The sequence below is a fragment of the Vicugna pacos genome, chromosome 18, assembly GCF_048564905.1.
Source record: "Vicugna pacos chromosome 18, VicPac4, whole genome shotgun sequence".
Lineage (NCBI taxonomy): Eukaryota > Metazoa > Chordata > Mammalia > Artiodactyla > Camelidae > Vicugna > Vicugna pacos.
In genome coordinates, this window is record NC_133004.1 from 32,723,126 (window position 1) to 32,739,483 (window position 16,358).

Below are 16,358 nucleotides of genomic sequence, written 5' to 3' on the forward strand. Positions count from 1 at the left end.
CTGGCTTCTCTTCTGAGCAAAGTAGGGACCTCAGACATCGGTTAAGAGGACCCAGATCTGGATCTCAGGGCAGGGGCAGAGATACTGAAGAGAAGTTTGAAGTGTCGATATCATCAGGGAAGGTAACTGACTTAACCTGGCAGCATAGTGAGAATGCTTGCTATCAGTGTGATGGGACAGTATAAACTAAAACCTACCTGTCCAGTTGGAGGGCTTCCCCCAATTTAAATATACACAGATGGGCAGGTAGAAGGCAAGTGATTCTGACCAGGATTCTTGCTTTATGTCTCAGGAGTGAACAACTCTTTTTCCCTGCTGTTCCTTCCCAGAGTCTTCCCACCTTTGGTCCACACCTTCACCGTGGTTGTGGCTCAGTGGGTCTTTTTCCTCCTTCCTCTTTGTTCACTTAGCAGATTACCACTAGCATCATCAGTTCCTGCAACTTTAGCCATGGTTTATGCTGACCTTTCTCAGATGTGTCCACTTCTAATCTGTAATCTGAACTCTAGATCCCTGGTTTTGTGTGGTTCTAGCTAATGCAGCTAGACTTCTTTTCTTAAGGGACATGTTCTTCTGTATTAAATGCACATGTGAGAAAAAACAGATCTGTGTCACAGGCAACCAAAGAAAAACAGTTAAGTTCATAAAAATTAAAAACATGCTTCAAAGGACACAATTCAGTAATAAAAAAGACAACCCAGTAAAAATGGGGAAAGAGATCATCAGAGAAGATACACAGATGGCCATTAAATACATGAAAAGATGTTCAGCATCACTAGCCATCAGGGACATACAAATCAAAACTGCTAGTTACCATTTCACACCCACTAGAATGGCTGTCATCAAAAAGACAATATCACATGTCGGTGCAGATGCAGAGATATTGGAACCCTCGCACATTTCTGATGGGAATATAAAATGGTATCTCCACTTTGGAAACAGTCTAGCAGTTCCTCAAAAGGTTAAATATGGAATTACCATATGATCCAGCAATTGTACTCGTAGGTATATACCCAGAAAATGAAAACACATCCACACAAAAACTTGTCCACAAGTGTTCATAGCATAATCCATAAAGTGAACACAGCCCAAATGTCCATCAGTTGATGAATTGATACACAAAATGTGGTATATGCAAACATGGCTTATTAGTCAACAATAAAAAGGAGTGAAATGCAGAACAAGCAAATCTGTAGGGACAGAAAGAAAATTAGTGTTTGCCTACGGCTGGTGGGGATGAAGACGTGCATCTGTTTAAAATGTACAGCTCAGTAGTTTCTGGTATACTCAGAGTTACGCAGCCATCACTACAATTTTAGAACATTTTCACCGCCTGCCCCCAAAGCCCCAAACTCATTAACAGTCATTCCCCTTCCTTCCTCAGCCCTCCCCTGCAGCTTTCTATGAACCTGCCTATTCTGAATGTAAATGGAATCATATGATAGGTGGTCTGTTGTGTCTGGCCTCTTTGACTTAGCATAATGTTTTCAAGTTTCATCCGTGATGTAGCATGTGTCAGTATTTCATTCCTTTTTATTGTCAAGTAATATACTCTATGGAGTGGATAACACCACACTTTATCCATTCATACAGTTTCTCCACATCCTTGCCAACACTTATGTCTCTTTGATTTTGCCATTCTAGTGAGTGTGAAATGGTATCTCGTGTGGTTTTGATTTCCATTTCTTTGATGACTAATGATATTAAACATCTTTTCATGTGCTTCTTGGCCACTTGTGTATCTTCTTTGTAGAACTGTCTATTCGGATCATTTTTGTGCATGGTCTGAGGTATCAGTCCAAATTCATCCTTTTACATGTGAACATCCAAGCTGTTCTTGTACCATTATCAAGTTGTCTGGGTAACCTTGTTGAAAATCAATTGACCATGGATATAAATGTTTATTTCCAGTCTCTTAATTCTGTTCTCTTGATCTTTATGACTACCCTTTTGCCAGTACCATCTTGATTACTGTAGCTTTGTAGTACATTTTGTAATTGGCAGAACTTTTTCATTTACAAGATTATGTGGCTATTCTGGATCCCTTGAACTTCCATATGAATTTAATGATGAGCTTGTTAATTTCTGCAAAGAAGCCAGCTGAAATTTTGATACTGATTACATTTAAACTGTAGATCAATTTGGAGAATAATGCTATCTTAACAATATTAAGTCTTCTAATCCATGAACATGGAATGTCTTTTCTATTTATTTAGGTCTTAATTTTTTTTAAACAATGTTTTGTAGTTTTCAGGATAAAAACTCTTCTCTTGTTAAACTTATTCCTAAGTATTTTATTCTTTATGATGCTATTGTAAACGTAATTGTTTTCTTAATTTCATTTTTGGATTGTTCATTGCAACTGCTTAGAAATACAGTTGATTTTTGTCCATTGATCTTGTGTCCTGCATCCTTGCTATTAGTTCTAACCTTTTATTATTTCTAATAGTTGTTTAGTGGATTTCTGAAGATTTTCTGTAAATAAGGTCATGTCATCTGCAAACAGAGATTGTTTTACTTCTTTTCCAAGCTGGATTCTTTTATTTCATTTTATTGCCCTGTTGCCCTAGCTGGAACCTCCAGAACTATGTTGACTTGTTCCTGATCTTAGAGAAGAAAGAATTCAGTATTTCACCATTAAGTATGATATTAGCTGTGGGTTTTCAGATACCCTTTATCAGATTGAGGAAGTTCCCACCTATTCCTGGTTTGTAGATTACTTTTTTAATAAACAGAAGCAGAGATTTTAAGGTAACAGTGCTTTGTGACTCAGAAAGTGTCTTCACTTAAAATTTTATTTGAATCATTTTACAGACTTTAAAAAAAAAATGGAGACCAGAATGCTTGAATCATTTGTCAGGATTATAGCAGCAGAGCTGGGACTAGGGCATGTTGCTTTTGGAAGGTACTTCCAAAAAGTACTCTTGACTTGATTAAACATATTGAGCACAAACATCACTGGAAGAATTCCAGGACAGCTTGCCACTGTATTCATTTCCTAGGGCTGTTGTAAATGCAAGTGACTATCGACTGGGTGACTTAAAAGAAATGTATTCTCTCACAGTTCTGAAGACTGGAATTCAAACATCATGGGGTTATATTAGTTCCAGAATCAAGGGTGGGTTCCTTCTTGAGTGCTCAGAAGGAGAATATGTTCCATGCATCTCTCCCAGTCTAGTGGTTGCCAGGAGTCCTTGGCATTCCTTGGCTTGTAGCTGCATAACTCCACTCTCTCTCTGCCTCTGTCAGACGGCTGTCTTCCCTCCATGTGTGCGCGTGTCTCTCTCCACCTGGCACTCACTATATGTGTGTCTGTGCCTCTTTTATAAGGACGCCAGGCATTGGATTAAGGGTCCACTCTATTCCAGTATGACCTCATCTTAATATACATCTTAATGACTTACTTCCAAATGTCATATTCATAGGTACTGGGGGTTAGGACTTCAACATATCTTTCTGGAGAACAGTTTAACCCACAACAGCCACTAATAAGGTTCTCTTCTCCCCCACCTACTTCAGGCGCCCCCGTATACCATGGCCCTCGTGTCTGCTGATTCCCGCATTGCAGAACTGCTCACGGAGCTCCATCAGCTGATCAAGCAAACCCAGGTAAAAAGCCACAGCCCTCCTCTACTAGAAAGGAATATGGGCTGTGATGCTGAGCTGCAGAAGGGGCAGGGGTGCTTGTGATCAAAGAGATTGGACATGTAGGAACCACAATGATGTAATGAAGGTGAGAGGAGGTGGAGACTTGAGTGTGACTGCCATTCCTGCTAGATTTTCTGTCATGTGCAAGATTTCATGATTCTTTTTGTTTAGCAACAGCTCTATTGAGATAGCATTCACATGCCATACAGTTCACCCACTTAAGGTGTACAGTCCAATAGTTTTTAGGATATTCAGAGTTGTGCAACCATTACCAATCAATTTCAGAACATTTTAATCACCTGACAAAATGCCCCGTACCCAATAGCAGTCACTCTCCTGTTCCCTCCACCCCCTTATTCCAGGTAAATAGGGATACTCTTATCAGGCAAGATATCCTAAGTGTGTTTAAGGGTTATCTCCCAAGAACAGGTCAAAGGCCAAACCTTTTTTGGAATGTGCCGAGTTTGAAAACCCAGGCCTGCTGAATTAACATTTAACTGTAGCAGCCACCCACCCTGGCCCTTGGCCAAGACTCTGTTAGAACAAAACAATCATATTTGAGCATCTGTATTTAGTATAACATTTATGTAGTAGTTACAGCAATAGTATCAGTATGAATATATCTAACATTTGCAGGAGGGGAGGGACAGACTTAAACAACTAATCTGACCTATAGAGCCATTGCATACATTCTCATATTTTTGTTCTAATTTGATCACCTGTTTTCCTCCTCCATCTACCACTGTGTTTGTACCTTATGATAAATTTATGCAAAACTGTTTAGCGTAGAAATTAGCTGATGGTTAGCTAAATCCATTTCTTCCTCAGGCCAGTCATCTTCCATCAGCATTACATTCTCAGGTGACTCTGACTCAGTCTCCCAATACACTTCATCATCAGTATCAGTATTATCATTTGACTTGTTTACACGAGGTAGTTGAGTCCTACCAACAGTGCCATTGTGTTACACCATATGTGTGGTCATGGTGAAATTCAGTTTTATTATAGAACAAATCAGTAGGAATTACAGAGCTATTTGTTACACCTTCCCAACAGAATTGGCGCTGCCAATTTACCAGATATTATTATAGGCAGGCTTTATTACATTGGCCGTGATTCAGTTATTTCTGGGTTCTAAGTCAATGTGGGATAAAGCCAGTCACTCTGTCTCAGCTCGGGCTTGTACTGAGACTGGTTTCCATCATGTGCTGTTGTACAGCAGAGTCCACCTCCCTCCTTTCAGAAGGCCACAGGTAGTTGTCAGAGTGGAAGTCCTGTCTCTGCTGACTGTACTTCAGGTTATGTCTTCTTTTGATCTATTCTCAGGTCAGGGGTAGTCATGGTGCATCAGTGTGAATTATAGTGCCCCAGACGGCTTCCACAGGGTGCTTCTTGGGGCTCAGCTGCTAGGATAGAGGGCCACTGTTCGATGGCTACTGAAGCCTCTATTCGTATTAAAAGAGTCAGGTCCTGGTGGGTCAAGGTGCAAGCCGTTCCCAACAACAGATGGTCCTAGAATTATCCAGCATCATCTGTTGGATTGGCTTGAACCACTTCGCTAAAGCCTCATCATCTTTCCAGACTGATTCCCCCATCCCTTGCCTTCCTCCTGCAAAAGAACTCACTTCTGTTTGTTTATTCTAAATAATGAATCTTTTCCCCCTGAATGCTGTCTCTTGTTAGTGAATTCAGCTTACCCCACAAAGAATGCTCCAGTACCTACATCCCCTGAAGCCCTTTTCTGTCTGTGGGCCAGTGTTGCTTACTCTGCCATGCATTTTGTTGCCACTGTGTGCTAATGGCCTGGGTTTTGCAGTTAGGATACATATTTTGTACCCAAAAATGTTGGATTCCCCATCCTAGGGTTAGATGAATGGCAGTCACACCTAGATGTAATTTAGCCTGAGTATATCATACTGCTCCTCAAAACCTTCCTCATCTAGGGGGATGGGGGAAGGGTCTGTTCCCCAGGGGAATTTGGGCCCACCATTTGCCTGCTGCTGTAATCCTATCAGAAACCCCCCCCTTTTCCCCCCAATTCCTTTTAATAGCTTTTCTTTCACAAAAACAGGCAATATGTATTTGTGCAGGCACGCTGTGGCAGGTAGAGAGCTTGCTGTGCTGTGTTCTGTCCATTATAACCAGAAACCTTTCTAAGCATTCCATCATCCAGGTTTGTAGTTACACAATGATCAGTCTGCTGGCAGCCACCATATAGTCCAATGGTCCAGTAGGGAGCAGTTCCCGGAAATTCCTTCCCAAATGACATCCTTTGTAGTGGGATGTAACCTGAAAAATAAGAGTCAGGAGATTTGGCGCACATATTGCCAAGTGAAAGAACCGAGGCTAAAAGGCACTGTACTGTATGATTCCAACTATGTGACATTATAGAAAAGGCAAAACTATAGACAATAAAAAGATCAGTGATTGCCCAGGTTTAGAGGGAGGGAGTGATGAATAGAAGGCACACAGGGGATTTTTTAGGGAGGTGTAGTCATTCTGTATAATATTATAATGATGGATACATGACATTATACATTTGTCAGAACTTAAAGAACTGTACAACACAGAAAGGGAACCTTAATGTAATCCATGGACTTGATAATTACCAGTATTGGTTCAGTAATTATAACAAATGTACTACACTAATGCAAGATGTTAATAATAGACAAAACTGTGCAGGCGGAAGCAGGTATATGGGAGGGAGCTCTACTACCTGCTCAGTAGACCTAAAACTGCTCTAAAAATAATTTATTGATAAAATTTTAAAGATTAAAAAAAGATACTGGCACATTGGTAGAATTCTGTTCAGTCATCCAAAATTTGTCCAGTTTATCATTACACCATCTAACCAAAATGTTTCTCAGAGGGATGGCCTTCAGGTTTGCAGACTTCCACTTGACTTTGTCAGGTTCTAAAAGCAGAGATGGAAAACCAAAAAAAGATAAAATAAGAAAGAAAAGCAGAGATGATCTTGGCAAACACATAGCTTCACCCTTTTCTTTTCTTTTCTTTTCTTTTTCCAGTGGGATGGTAATTTGGTTTATTTACTTAGTTTTTTTTTAACATTTTTTTTTGATTTATAATCATTTTACAATGTTGTGTCAAATTCCAGTGTTCAGCACAACTTAGTTTTTTGATGGAGGTACTGAGGATTGAACCCAGGACCTCCTGCATGCTAAGCATGCACTCTGCCACTTGAGCTACACCCTGCCCACCACGGCTTCACTCTTAGGGCATCTGGTATAACTGAGTTAAGAGTCAATATTATTCTCTTGTTCTGAGCCTCTCTCAGGTATTAATATAATATTGAATTTCCCTCATTGCATAACCCATTTATTCTTTTACCTCGGCTGCTCTTTCTCCTTCCCTCCATTTGTCATTGATTTTTACCCAGGCTTTTCTGTTCTTTGAGGGACATTAGGTTCAGCCATAGTGCTGGTCCCGATTGCCAGCAACACTAGCCTAGCAAGTCCCCGACCTCCCCCCGCCCCAGTCCACTCCACTCCCACTGATGCAGGGTTGGGTTACATAGGTATGGAACTAGTGGGCTGTTGCAGCCACTAGACAGGAGAGCTGCATTCACTGTTAACTCCATTTTGCCAGATGGGGTGAAGGTACACCCTACCCCATCAGGCACTTAGAAATTCTGATATAAGGTTGAAAGGTATAGTTAAAATTTCTTCCTTAGGAATCATCCTAGCTTCAGGCATCTCAGTCGCAGCCCTGGTCCCAGGATCACTGATGTGGCGAAGAATTGTACCAGCATCCTTCCCCACCCCCTCTTCCCCAGATGAATTGGTCATAGATACTTGTGTTAATTTCTGGACTCTCAGTTCTGTTCTATTGATCTTTATGGCAGTATCACACCGTTTGACTACTGCAGCTTTGTAGGAAATTTTGAAATTGGAAATATCCTCCAATGTTATTTTTGTTTTTCTTTTCAAGATTGTTTTGGCTATTCTGGGTCACTTGAATTTCTATATGAATTTTGGGATGAGCTTGTCAGTTTCTGCAGAGAAGTCAGCTGGAATTTTGATGGGGATTGCACTGAATCTGTAGATCAGTTTGTCTTTTTGATAAAGGAGGATCATTAAAGGTATAACTTATGATTTATGATTTAACATTAATGCCTTTTGTATTGCTTTTGCATTAACCTGAGAAGGAAATCCTTTTGAACTTCTAGATTTTGTCGTTGGATTTATAAATGAGGGCCATATTTATGGGGCCTCTGGCCTGGGCGGCAGGGTGGTTGCCACAGCAGGATGAAAGGCCTCCCTCATGTCGTGTTGACCTCATCCTTGCAGGAAGAGCGTTCGAGGAGCGAACACAACTTAGTGAACATCCAGAAGACTCATGAGCGGATGCAGACAGAGAACAAGAGTGAGTAGCTGGGCTCGGGGGAGAGAGGGGTGGAGGTGGGGGTGTGGGAACAGGGTCGTCATTGTTTTTGAAAGACATTTTTGCATGTATCTGCATAATCCAAAATGACCTGCTCCCTAGGCCTGAGGGACAGTTTTCCCTTAGGCTGGGCAACCTAAGATGAGCCAAGAGACAGTTGACAGGCTGTCTGGCATTAAGGGACCTTAAAATCCCCCAACTGTGGGGACTGGAAAGTCAGCGAAATGATGCTGCGTTTCAGGAAACCCCCTGGAGCCCACAGCACCCCAGGTAGCTGGCATTTTCTAGAGTTTCCCTCCCTGTGTACCCTGCACATGCCCCCGAGGCCCTCGGATGGTCGGACTACCTGGCTGGTGCTTTCCTACCCTGAGCAGCTTTGAGAACTGTTTTCTGTTTTCCCATGTGCTGAGAAGTACTTTCTGCGTGTGTCATGCTATGGCAGGGGTTAGAGAGTCCTCTCCTAGATGTAGTGGTGACACTAGATGACATGTTGTCTGTGCCGAATGAAAATGTGAACATGGAGATACCAACTTCAGGGAGCACTTGAGCCAATAAAGCTCACAACTCGGTCCATGGCCCCTTGGTGCCTCCCAGAGTCTAACTCTGGGGAACTGGAAGCAGTGCCACGTGACTGCCCGCCGCCGCTCGCCCACGTGTCTCTTCTCCGTGTTTACTTTGCAGTCTCTCCCTATTACCGGACAAAGCTGCGAGGCCTCTATACAACCGCCAAGGCCGATGCAGAGGCTGAGTGCAAGTGAGTACTGTCCCACTGCCTCGCCATCGCTTCCCCTCCTCACCGGGGTGCTGGGCTGCAGGGCTGCAGGAGCCCGCGGACCACAGCCCCAGCCTGCCTTTCCTCCCAGGGATAATAGTCTCTGACTTCCAGCCTCTCCTTTAGGGCCCACCTTCCCTAGAGCCACTCTGGCCCCTCTTCCACGGCCATGCTGCTTTATGGATGGCAGAAATACATGATGGAATCCCAGTGCGGCCATCTGCTGGTCACATGACCTCGGGCAGTCACTTCAGCTGAGACTCAGTTGCTCCGTCATTAAAATAGGGATAATAACCACCGACAGAATTGTCAACAGAAAATGGGATAATGCATATAAAGTACCTGATATCAGTACTTTTCAAACTCTTTTGACTATAACCCATGGTTATGCCTGGTGTTGGGCAGTCTCCATATAGAGACACAGGGTGGTGAGGATCCTGCCTTCAAGGGCAAGCAGTCCAGAAAGGAGAGACACCCTAAAAAAGTGTAATTGGTGGGCCAGCAGAGATGGTGCTCACTGCTCCTGGGGATCTGGGCCCACCTCAGCAGGGAGAAGAGACTTGAGCTGGGGATGGTTAGGCAGACAAGTCAGAGAGCCCAGGCAGAGAGGACAGAGTGCACCAGGTCTGTGGAGGGGCGCCTGCAGACCATGAGCATTTGGGATGAGAACTAGTCCGGTATGGCTGGAGGAGGGCAGGGCAGCATGTGGAGGGTCTCTGGTACCCAGACTTTATCCTGGAGGCCATAAAAAGCAAAAGAAGGCATAAAAGCAGGAGAGAAATGCCTAGTTGCTGCACAGAGAGTAGACTGGGTGAGATTCAAGGGCAGGTAGGAGACTAGGCAAGAGATGGTGATGGAGTTGAGCTGAGACTGTGGCAGTGGGGATGGAGAGGCAAGGGCGGGTTCTGAGATCAAATTGGGGGACCAGTTGGGAGAGGAGGAGGAGAAGATTCTAAGGTTTTTAGTTTGGACAAAGGGATCTAATGGGGCTCCCTAGGCCAGGTTGTGGAGCAGAACAAAAGGATAGGGCCAACTGGCGGGGAGGAGACACAGTGAATTCTGGTTGGAGGTGTTGCCCTTGGCTCTCCATCCAACCCTTCCCCACCCCTACCTTCTCCCTGATTTTCAGATTCATCATGTGGCCATAGCCAGGCCCATCCTACTAGGAGTTTGGCTTGTGTAAGTCAGTGACTCAGGCTTACTTGAGAGTAAAAGGTGAACTTTCCCTTCCCAGCTTAACTGCCAGCAAAGTGCACCGGCTGCTTCTGTAACCAGTTGGTGTGGGCTCTTGTCTGGCATTGACTTACCGGAGTTTAACACTGAAGGCATGTTTCATAACTGCCGGTGCCTGCAGTTCTGCTGCCATTTCACTTTTTCAGACTCTCAGGCCTTCACACATCAGTTCACTAAACACTGAGTAAGTAAGGCATCTTCACCTCCACATACCATGCTGGAATGGGAGAGGGTGAGACAGATAAGACACCGTCCTTGCCCTCAGGGAGCACCAACCTCATCTGGGTGGGGAAAACGTGGTGCAGTATGTGCCTGTGGCACTGACCTAAGTGCTGCAACACACACCAGCTCCTCTAAGTAGATGTGCCAAGAGCCTTGAGGAACTAACCGAAGCCCTGGGACACAATGCTGTTCCTTCTCCCCTGATCCCACAGCGGCCTCCCAGTTGGTTTTCCTCTTCCTGCTTTGCAGAAAATGGAAAGGAACCCCTGTGTCTTCATTTAACAATCATCTCTTTTTTTAAAAAAAAAAGCCTTGAGGTGGCACACTGGCAGCAGAGGTCAAAGGGAAACAGATCAGAGATACCATTTACAGTGTTCCAGTGGAGACGGGTAGCCATTCCGGGTGGGAACAAGGTATTTTCTAACATTGGTTCAAAAGGCATTTCTCAAGATGCTGCTCCATGAGGACACAGTGAACAGCGTAAGGGTTGGTGTCCTCTGGGACACTTTGGCCAGAGATACTCTTTAATAGCCTCACTGAGAGTTCCTGCTAAGGAAGGCAGTTTGAGGAGTGGCTCAGCTAATGCAGGCCGAGGTCCAGTTTAACTTTCCAAGGGCCTGAATATCTCATGGGCTAAAATGTCAAATGCCTGGAGGAGAGAATGGACGCCCTAGTGCCTGGGCCATCTTCTGAGCCTGGTGTTAGGGCTGGGACAGCAGGCCATTTGCTGGTGGTCACCTGCGGTGTGGACATCATTCTATGCTGCTTACCAGGGATAATGTATCTAGTCTCGACACACTACAGGATGTGTCGGCTTGGAAGCCAGAGGAAGGTATTTCCTCCTCCTTGGCTCTGACACGGACCACACACGAACACAGACCACTTAAAGGTGGGCGAAGCAGCCATGTGCCTGAGAGGCTAACGTCCATTACCTCTGCTTTCTCGCTGCAGCCTAGGGCTGAGGGCTGCCGTGAAGCAGCTTCATTTTACTCTAGTGGGCAGAAGGGAGGAGGGTTCCATCTGTACAGCTCCTCCCAGCCTAGCTGCTTTCTGTCTGCCTCTGCAGGTTCGACCCTAGCTATCTCAGCAAGAGAGAAGACCCCAAAGGAATTATTTTTCACTCTTTCTCTTTTTAAAAATTCACCCTAGTCAAATAATTATACTGTGAATTTGCCCACAACAATATTGGATTAAAGAGCCAGGACCGTTTAGCTCCTTACTTCTAATGGTCAGGGAGGGGTGCTGGGGTTGTGGGGAGGGACGTTAGGGCTCACGGTTCTTGGCTGCATTCAAGGAGCTTCAGCCAGAAGGAGATGTTTCCTCAGCTGTCCCAGCTGAAGTGGGCCTCTCGGGGGTGGCACCATCCCTGAGGGTTGCTGACAGGCTGGCTGGCTGCCTGTGAGAAGGTAGGGACCCACGCTTTCATGGGGGGTCAGCTCGAGGACCTGAAGCTTTTATAGTTCTGAGATGGAGAAGTTTCAGTTCCAGAAAACTGCTCTTTCAATAGTAAATGATCTTAAAACATTGTTTCCTTAGACCTCTGCAGCGGAGCTGCAGTAACTTTAGGAAATGGAATATTACATTCCTCTCCTAGAGATTCACAATGCAAATTAAAGAATAAAAGGCCCTGCTGAGTTCTGCAGTAGCTCCTTTAACTGAGTATTTCACAGACTTGCTTGGCAGTAGAAAATGTTTACACACTGGTTTTCAAGTCTGGCTATGCCAGATTTAACTGGGGGGGAGCTCAGACATTGGTATTGACTTCACTTTTTATTTTTATATAATTTCAGACTTACATAAATGTATTTTACTACATTTGCTTTATTACTCTCTCTCTCTTTATATATATATATATATTCAAAAAATTTTTTCCGAGCCATTAATGTTGCAGACATGATGCATGATGCCTCGTGACCTCTAAACACATCAGTCAGCATTTCCTAAACACAAGGACATTCTTTTTGGGGGGAGGGGGTTGGTGCTTTTTTTAAAATGGAGTTCCTGGGGATTGAACCTAGGACTTTGCACATGCTAAATGCACAGTCTACCACCCCCAACAAGGATGTTCTTAAACAACCATGGTACACTTCTCAAAATCAGGAAATTACACTGATAGAAAATTATTAACTAATCAGACATTATTCAGATTTTATCACTGTCCACTGGCCTTTATAGCAAAAGAACAGAACCTTTTTCTAGTGCAGATCAGTACTGCATTTAATTTTGACATCTGAGTCTCTTTTAGGCTGGAAAGTTCCCGGGCTGGCTCTGCCTTTCACAGCCTTGACATTTTGAAGATCAAAGGCCAGTGTAAAATATGTCTCGTTTGGGTTTGTCTGCTGTCACGATTAGATTCAGGTTTTATGCTTTTGGAAGTAATAGCACGGAAGTAATGTTGTCCTTATTCATCATATTAGAAGGCATAGGACATTGTCGCGTTGGTTAAAGTGGTCTCTTCCGCGTTTCTCCTGGGTCAAGCTACTGCTATTTTCCATTGCATAATTAATGGGTATCTTATGGGAGCTACCTTGAGACAATGCTAATATCCTGTTTCACATCAGACCCACTAGTTTTGCACCTGTAGGTGATTCTTGCTCAAAACAATTGGGATTCTTTTTAAAAATTTCCCCAGGACATTTTGATGTCCAAGGAGGGCTGAGAACCACTCCATTAATATCTCACAGAATACATTAGGACGTGCTACATAAAATGATACCCTTCAAACAGTGATGAGACTTTCAAAGTTCCCTTTGGCCTTCTAACTTTTACTCCTCCTCTGCTTTTCTGTATGCCTGACTGTCCCTTGTCCCAGTGCTCACGCACAAGCCCTCCATAGTTCTGGCCAAGCCAGCCCTCTGTCCGACACCAGCCGTGCTCATGTTCGATGCTCTGAGCCTGTCGGGCAAGGTGTTCATCCCTCCCTGCTTTGGTTTGCCCAGTTCCCTCTGGGCAAGGTCTTCTGGCTTTTGCCAGATGAGTCCACAAGAGTCACACCCTCTAGGACACCTCCTGTGACATTATTGCGTTGTACTCTCATGGGTCTCCCTCCTGCTGAGCCAAGGCCTTCAGAACCACGTGGGCATTTACTAAAGGTTTGGTAGAGGAATGGAGTGGAGAATAAGTGACCCAAAGTAGATTCTGCACTGCTTATTGCTGTTGAAATATTCTTTGAGGGGATTGATTCCTCGAGGTCTAGGATAAAGAAGCCTTCTTCCCACAAGGATTTGTGTGACTTCTGCCAGATTGCGTGGGTCCCGGCCACTCTGGAACTCCCGTAAATGAACTCCAGAGGTTTCCTGGGGCTGCAGCCTTTCAGGGATGAGTTTCCTCCACCCCTAGCCCTGCTCTGAGCCAAAACATCTCCCCTACAGTCCTCTGGAGTGTCTCCTTTTACATGTCCCAGTAGGGCAGACCTCTGGCTCTCAGGAGGCTGTTGGAGGCTGCCAGCGCTCAGCAGCATTCCCTCAGGGTTTGTCAGAAGCACTAGGGCAGCGGCAGTGCGCTGCTTACCTCTCCAGGACCCTCTTAGGTTTTTTGGCCTGCTGCTTCCTACAGTCTCATCAGTTCTTTTGTGCTTTTGAGATTAACAAACACACACTTAGGGTTTATAGTTTCCGGCAGTAGGGTTGGTCTGAGCTAGCCAGCCTGCCATAATGAGAAAAGGAAGTCTGCGCTTTGTGCTTCATCCAGACCTCTTCTCTCCCTTCTCCCTGCCCTCAGCATCCTCCGGAAAGCCCTAGATAAGATCGCGGAAATCAAGTCTCTGTTGGAAGAGAGGCGGATTGGTGAGTTAAAGACGACACGGCTGACACCCTTCTATCAGGTGGAGTGAGGGTCCTACGAGCAGCAGTCATGTCTCCCTATGGGAGCCTGTAACCTCAGCCCGGTGTGATCTCATCGTTCATGGGCTTCTGACAAAAGCGCACCCGGGCAGCCTGGGGCTGGGAGAGGAATGGGATCATCCCTCGTGCTCCCTGCAGACCACGATGCTTCCCCTCCTCCGTCGTGTTTCCCGCTCTCCCTCTACTGCTTGGGCAGTCACCTCCCTCCTTCCTACTGCCACCCACTCCTGAATTCCTTGCTGTGCCGAGAACCTAGCTGTGTTTTGAGAGGCGCACCCGGGGTATCTTGAAGCCAGCCTTCCAGATGGAGTTTATCTTCACGGGGCGCTGCCTTTAAATCCCTCAGGCTGCCGTGGCTTTCCCACCCCTCTTGCCCTTTCAGTGAACCCACAGTGGGCAACTCCTCCCCATCGAAAATGTCACTCTGCCAGCAGGGATTGTCTGGAGTGGCTGGGCCATGCCTGAGGTCAGGAGTCTGTCCACATTTGAGAATTTGTTTTTTAACTTTTTGTTAAATTACAACATATATTAATAGAAAAATACACATAAGTGAACATACAGCTCATTGAAATTTTCACTAACTGAATAAAACAGATGTAACCAGCACCCAGATCAAGAAACCAAACATGACCAGCACCTCAGAACCCCAGCTTTTGCCCTTTCTAGTTCCCTCCCCTCCCAGGTGTACCACCAACCTGACGTCTCACCACCTGTCAGTAGCTGGGCGGCCTCATTGTGGGCATCTGGTCGAAAGGACAGGATGGCACCTGGGCCCTTGGTGCTAACTTGGGCTGTGGGGGCGGCAGCCCATCCATGGTGTCTCAGGGGCTCCCTTCCTTCCCACAGCGGCCAAGATCGCGGGCCTGTACAATGACTCGGAGCCCCCTCGCAAGACCATGCGCAGGGGCGTGCTGATGACCCTCCTGCAGCAGTCGGCCATGACCCTGCCCCTGTGGATCGGGAAGCCTGGTGACAAGTGAGGGCGGGCCCAGGGTGGGGGGAGCTGGCAAAGGAGGGGCTGGGACTAACATATTCTATCCTCAGGCCCCCACCCCTCTGTGGGGCCATTCCGGCTTCTGGGGACTACGTGGCCAAACCCGGAGATAAGGTGGCTGCCCGGGTGAAGGCTGTGGATGGGGATGAGCAGTGGATCCTGGCCGAGGTGGTCAGTTACAGCCATGCCACCAACAAGTGAGTGGACACCCAGCTCTGTGGGCCTCTCTCCTGTCACCACACCTGCTTGGGCTGCTTCTGTCACCTGTCTGCAGGATGGGGGAATAGCTTCTTCCCCCGGGTGCCTGTGGGGATGGGGTGGTGTGTGAAGCAGAAGACTCCTGGGGCTACTTCCCCTCCCCGCCCTCCTCCCCTTCCTCGGGGCTCCCCATGACTTGGACTGTGCACCTCCCCGCATCCACCGTTTTCCTTTTGTTCACCCGCAGGTATGAGGTAGATGACATTGATGAAGAAGGCAAAGAGTGAGTGTGCTGATGGGGGGCGGGGGGAACCTGGGGGGCAGCCCACTGCTGGGACAGGGCCCCCACCTGGCTGTGGGTTGACCTAAGCGCCCCACCCTCCCAGGAGACACACCCTGAGCCGGCGGCGGATCATCCCACTGCCCCAGTGGAAGGCCAACCCTGAGACGGACCCTGAAGCCTTGTTCCAGAAGGAGCAACTCGTGCTGGCCCTGTATCCGCAGACCACCTGCTTCTACCGTGCCCTGATCCACACGCCCCCACAGCGGGTAAGGCAGCCCCCACTGGGGAGACTGACCATGACACCAGGACCAGCTGAACAGACGGGTCATGGGGTCGTCTTCCCACTTAGTTCCCCCGTGCCCTCAGCTCGCAGCCTCCCTGAGTTAAGAGGGTCCCGCAAGCTACCCTTTCTCTTCTGCCTAGTCCACCCTGTAACTCCCCGCAGCCCTGCCCTCTAGGGCAGCCAACCCTCCTTCCAAGCTTCAGAGCCTTAGCAAGCCCTGCATGGAATGGGCCTGATGGGTCCTCTAGTCCAACGTCGCTCTTGTCTTGCGCTGGGAAGGCCCAGGGCCTGTGTTGAAACTGTTGACTCCCGCACCACTGCCCTTTCCTTGGCCGAGGCCACTTTCCCTCATGCTCTTAATGACATTGCTGGCGTCCTGGTCACCCATCATCCCATGGCAGTTCAAAGGCCATTCTCCCCTCCTCTTCCAGGATCCCTGCTTGCTGCCCTTTAGGTTGTCCTCGGGGCCCCAAAAGGTATGA

General features: G+C 46.4%; 1 protein-coding gene across 4 annotated transcripts in view; it reads left to right on the forward strand.

Moving 5' to 3' along the window:
- The window catches only part of SGF29 (SAGA complex associated factor 29), a 29,356-nt gene that overhangs the window by 12,574 nt on the left and 424 nt on the right, over positions 1-16,358 (forward strand). For all 4 annotated transcript variants that reach the window (XM_072942877.1, XM_015236856.3, XM_031687464.2 and 1 more), the window contains 8 exons: positions 3,520-3,609; positions 7,956-8,031; positions 8,731-8,803; positions 13,997-14,061; positions 14,965-15,094; positions 15,163-15,309; positions 15,558-15,593; positions 15,697-15,859. In XM_072942877.1, coding sequence (XP_072798978.1) covers positions 3,535-3,609; positions 7,956-8,031; positions 8,731-8,803; positions 13,997-14,061; positions 14,965-15,094; positions 15,163-15,309; positions 15,558-15,593; positions 15,697-15,859 — 765 coding nt within the window. In that variant the 5' untranslated portion in view covers positions 3,520-3,534. The remainder of the gene's footprint in view (positions 1-3,519; positions 3,610-7,955; positions 8,032-8,730; positions 8,804-13,996; positions 14,062-14,964; positions 15,095-15,162; positions 15,310-15,557; positions 15,594-15,696; positions 15,860-16,358) is intronic.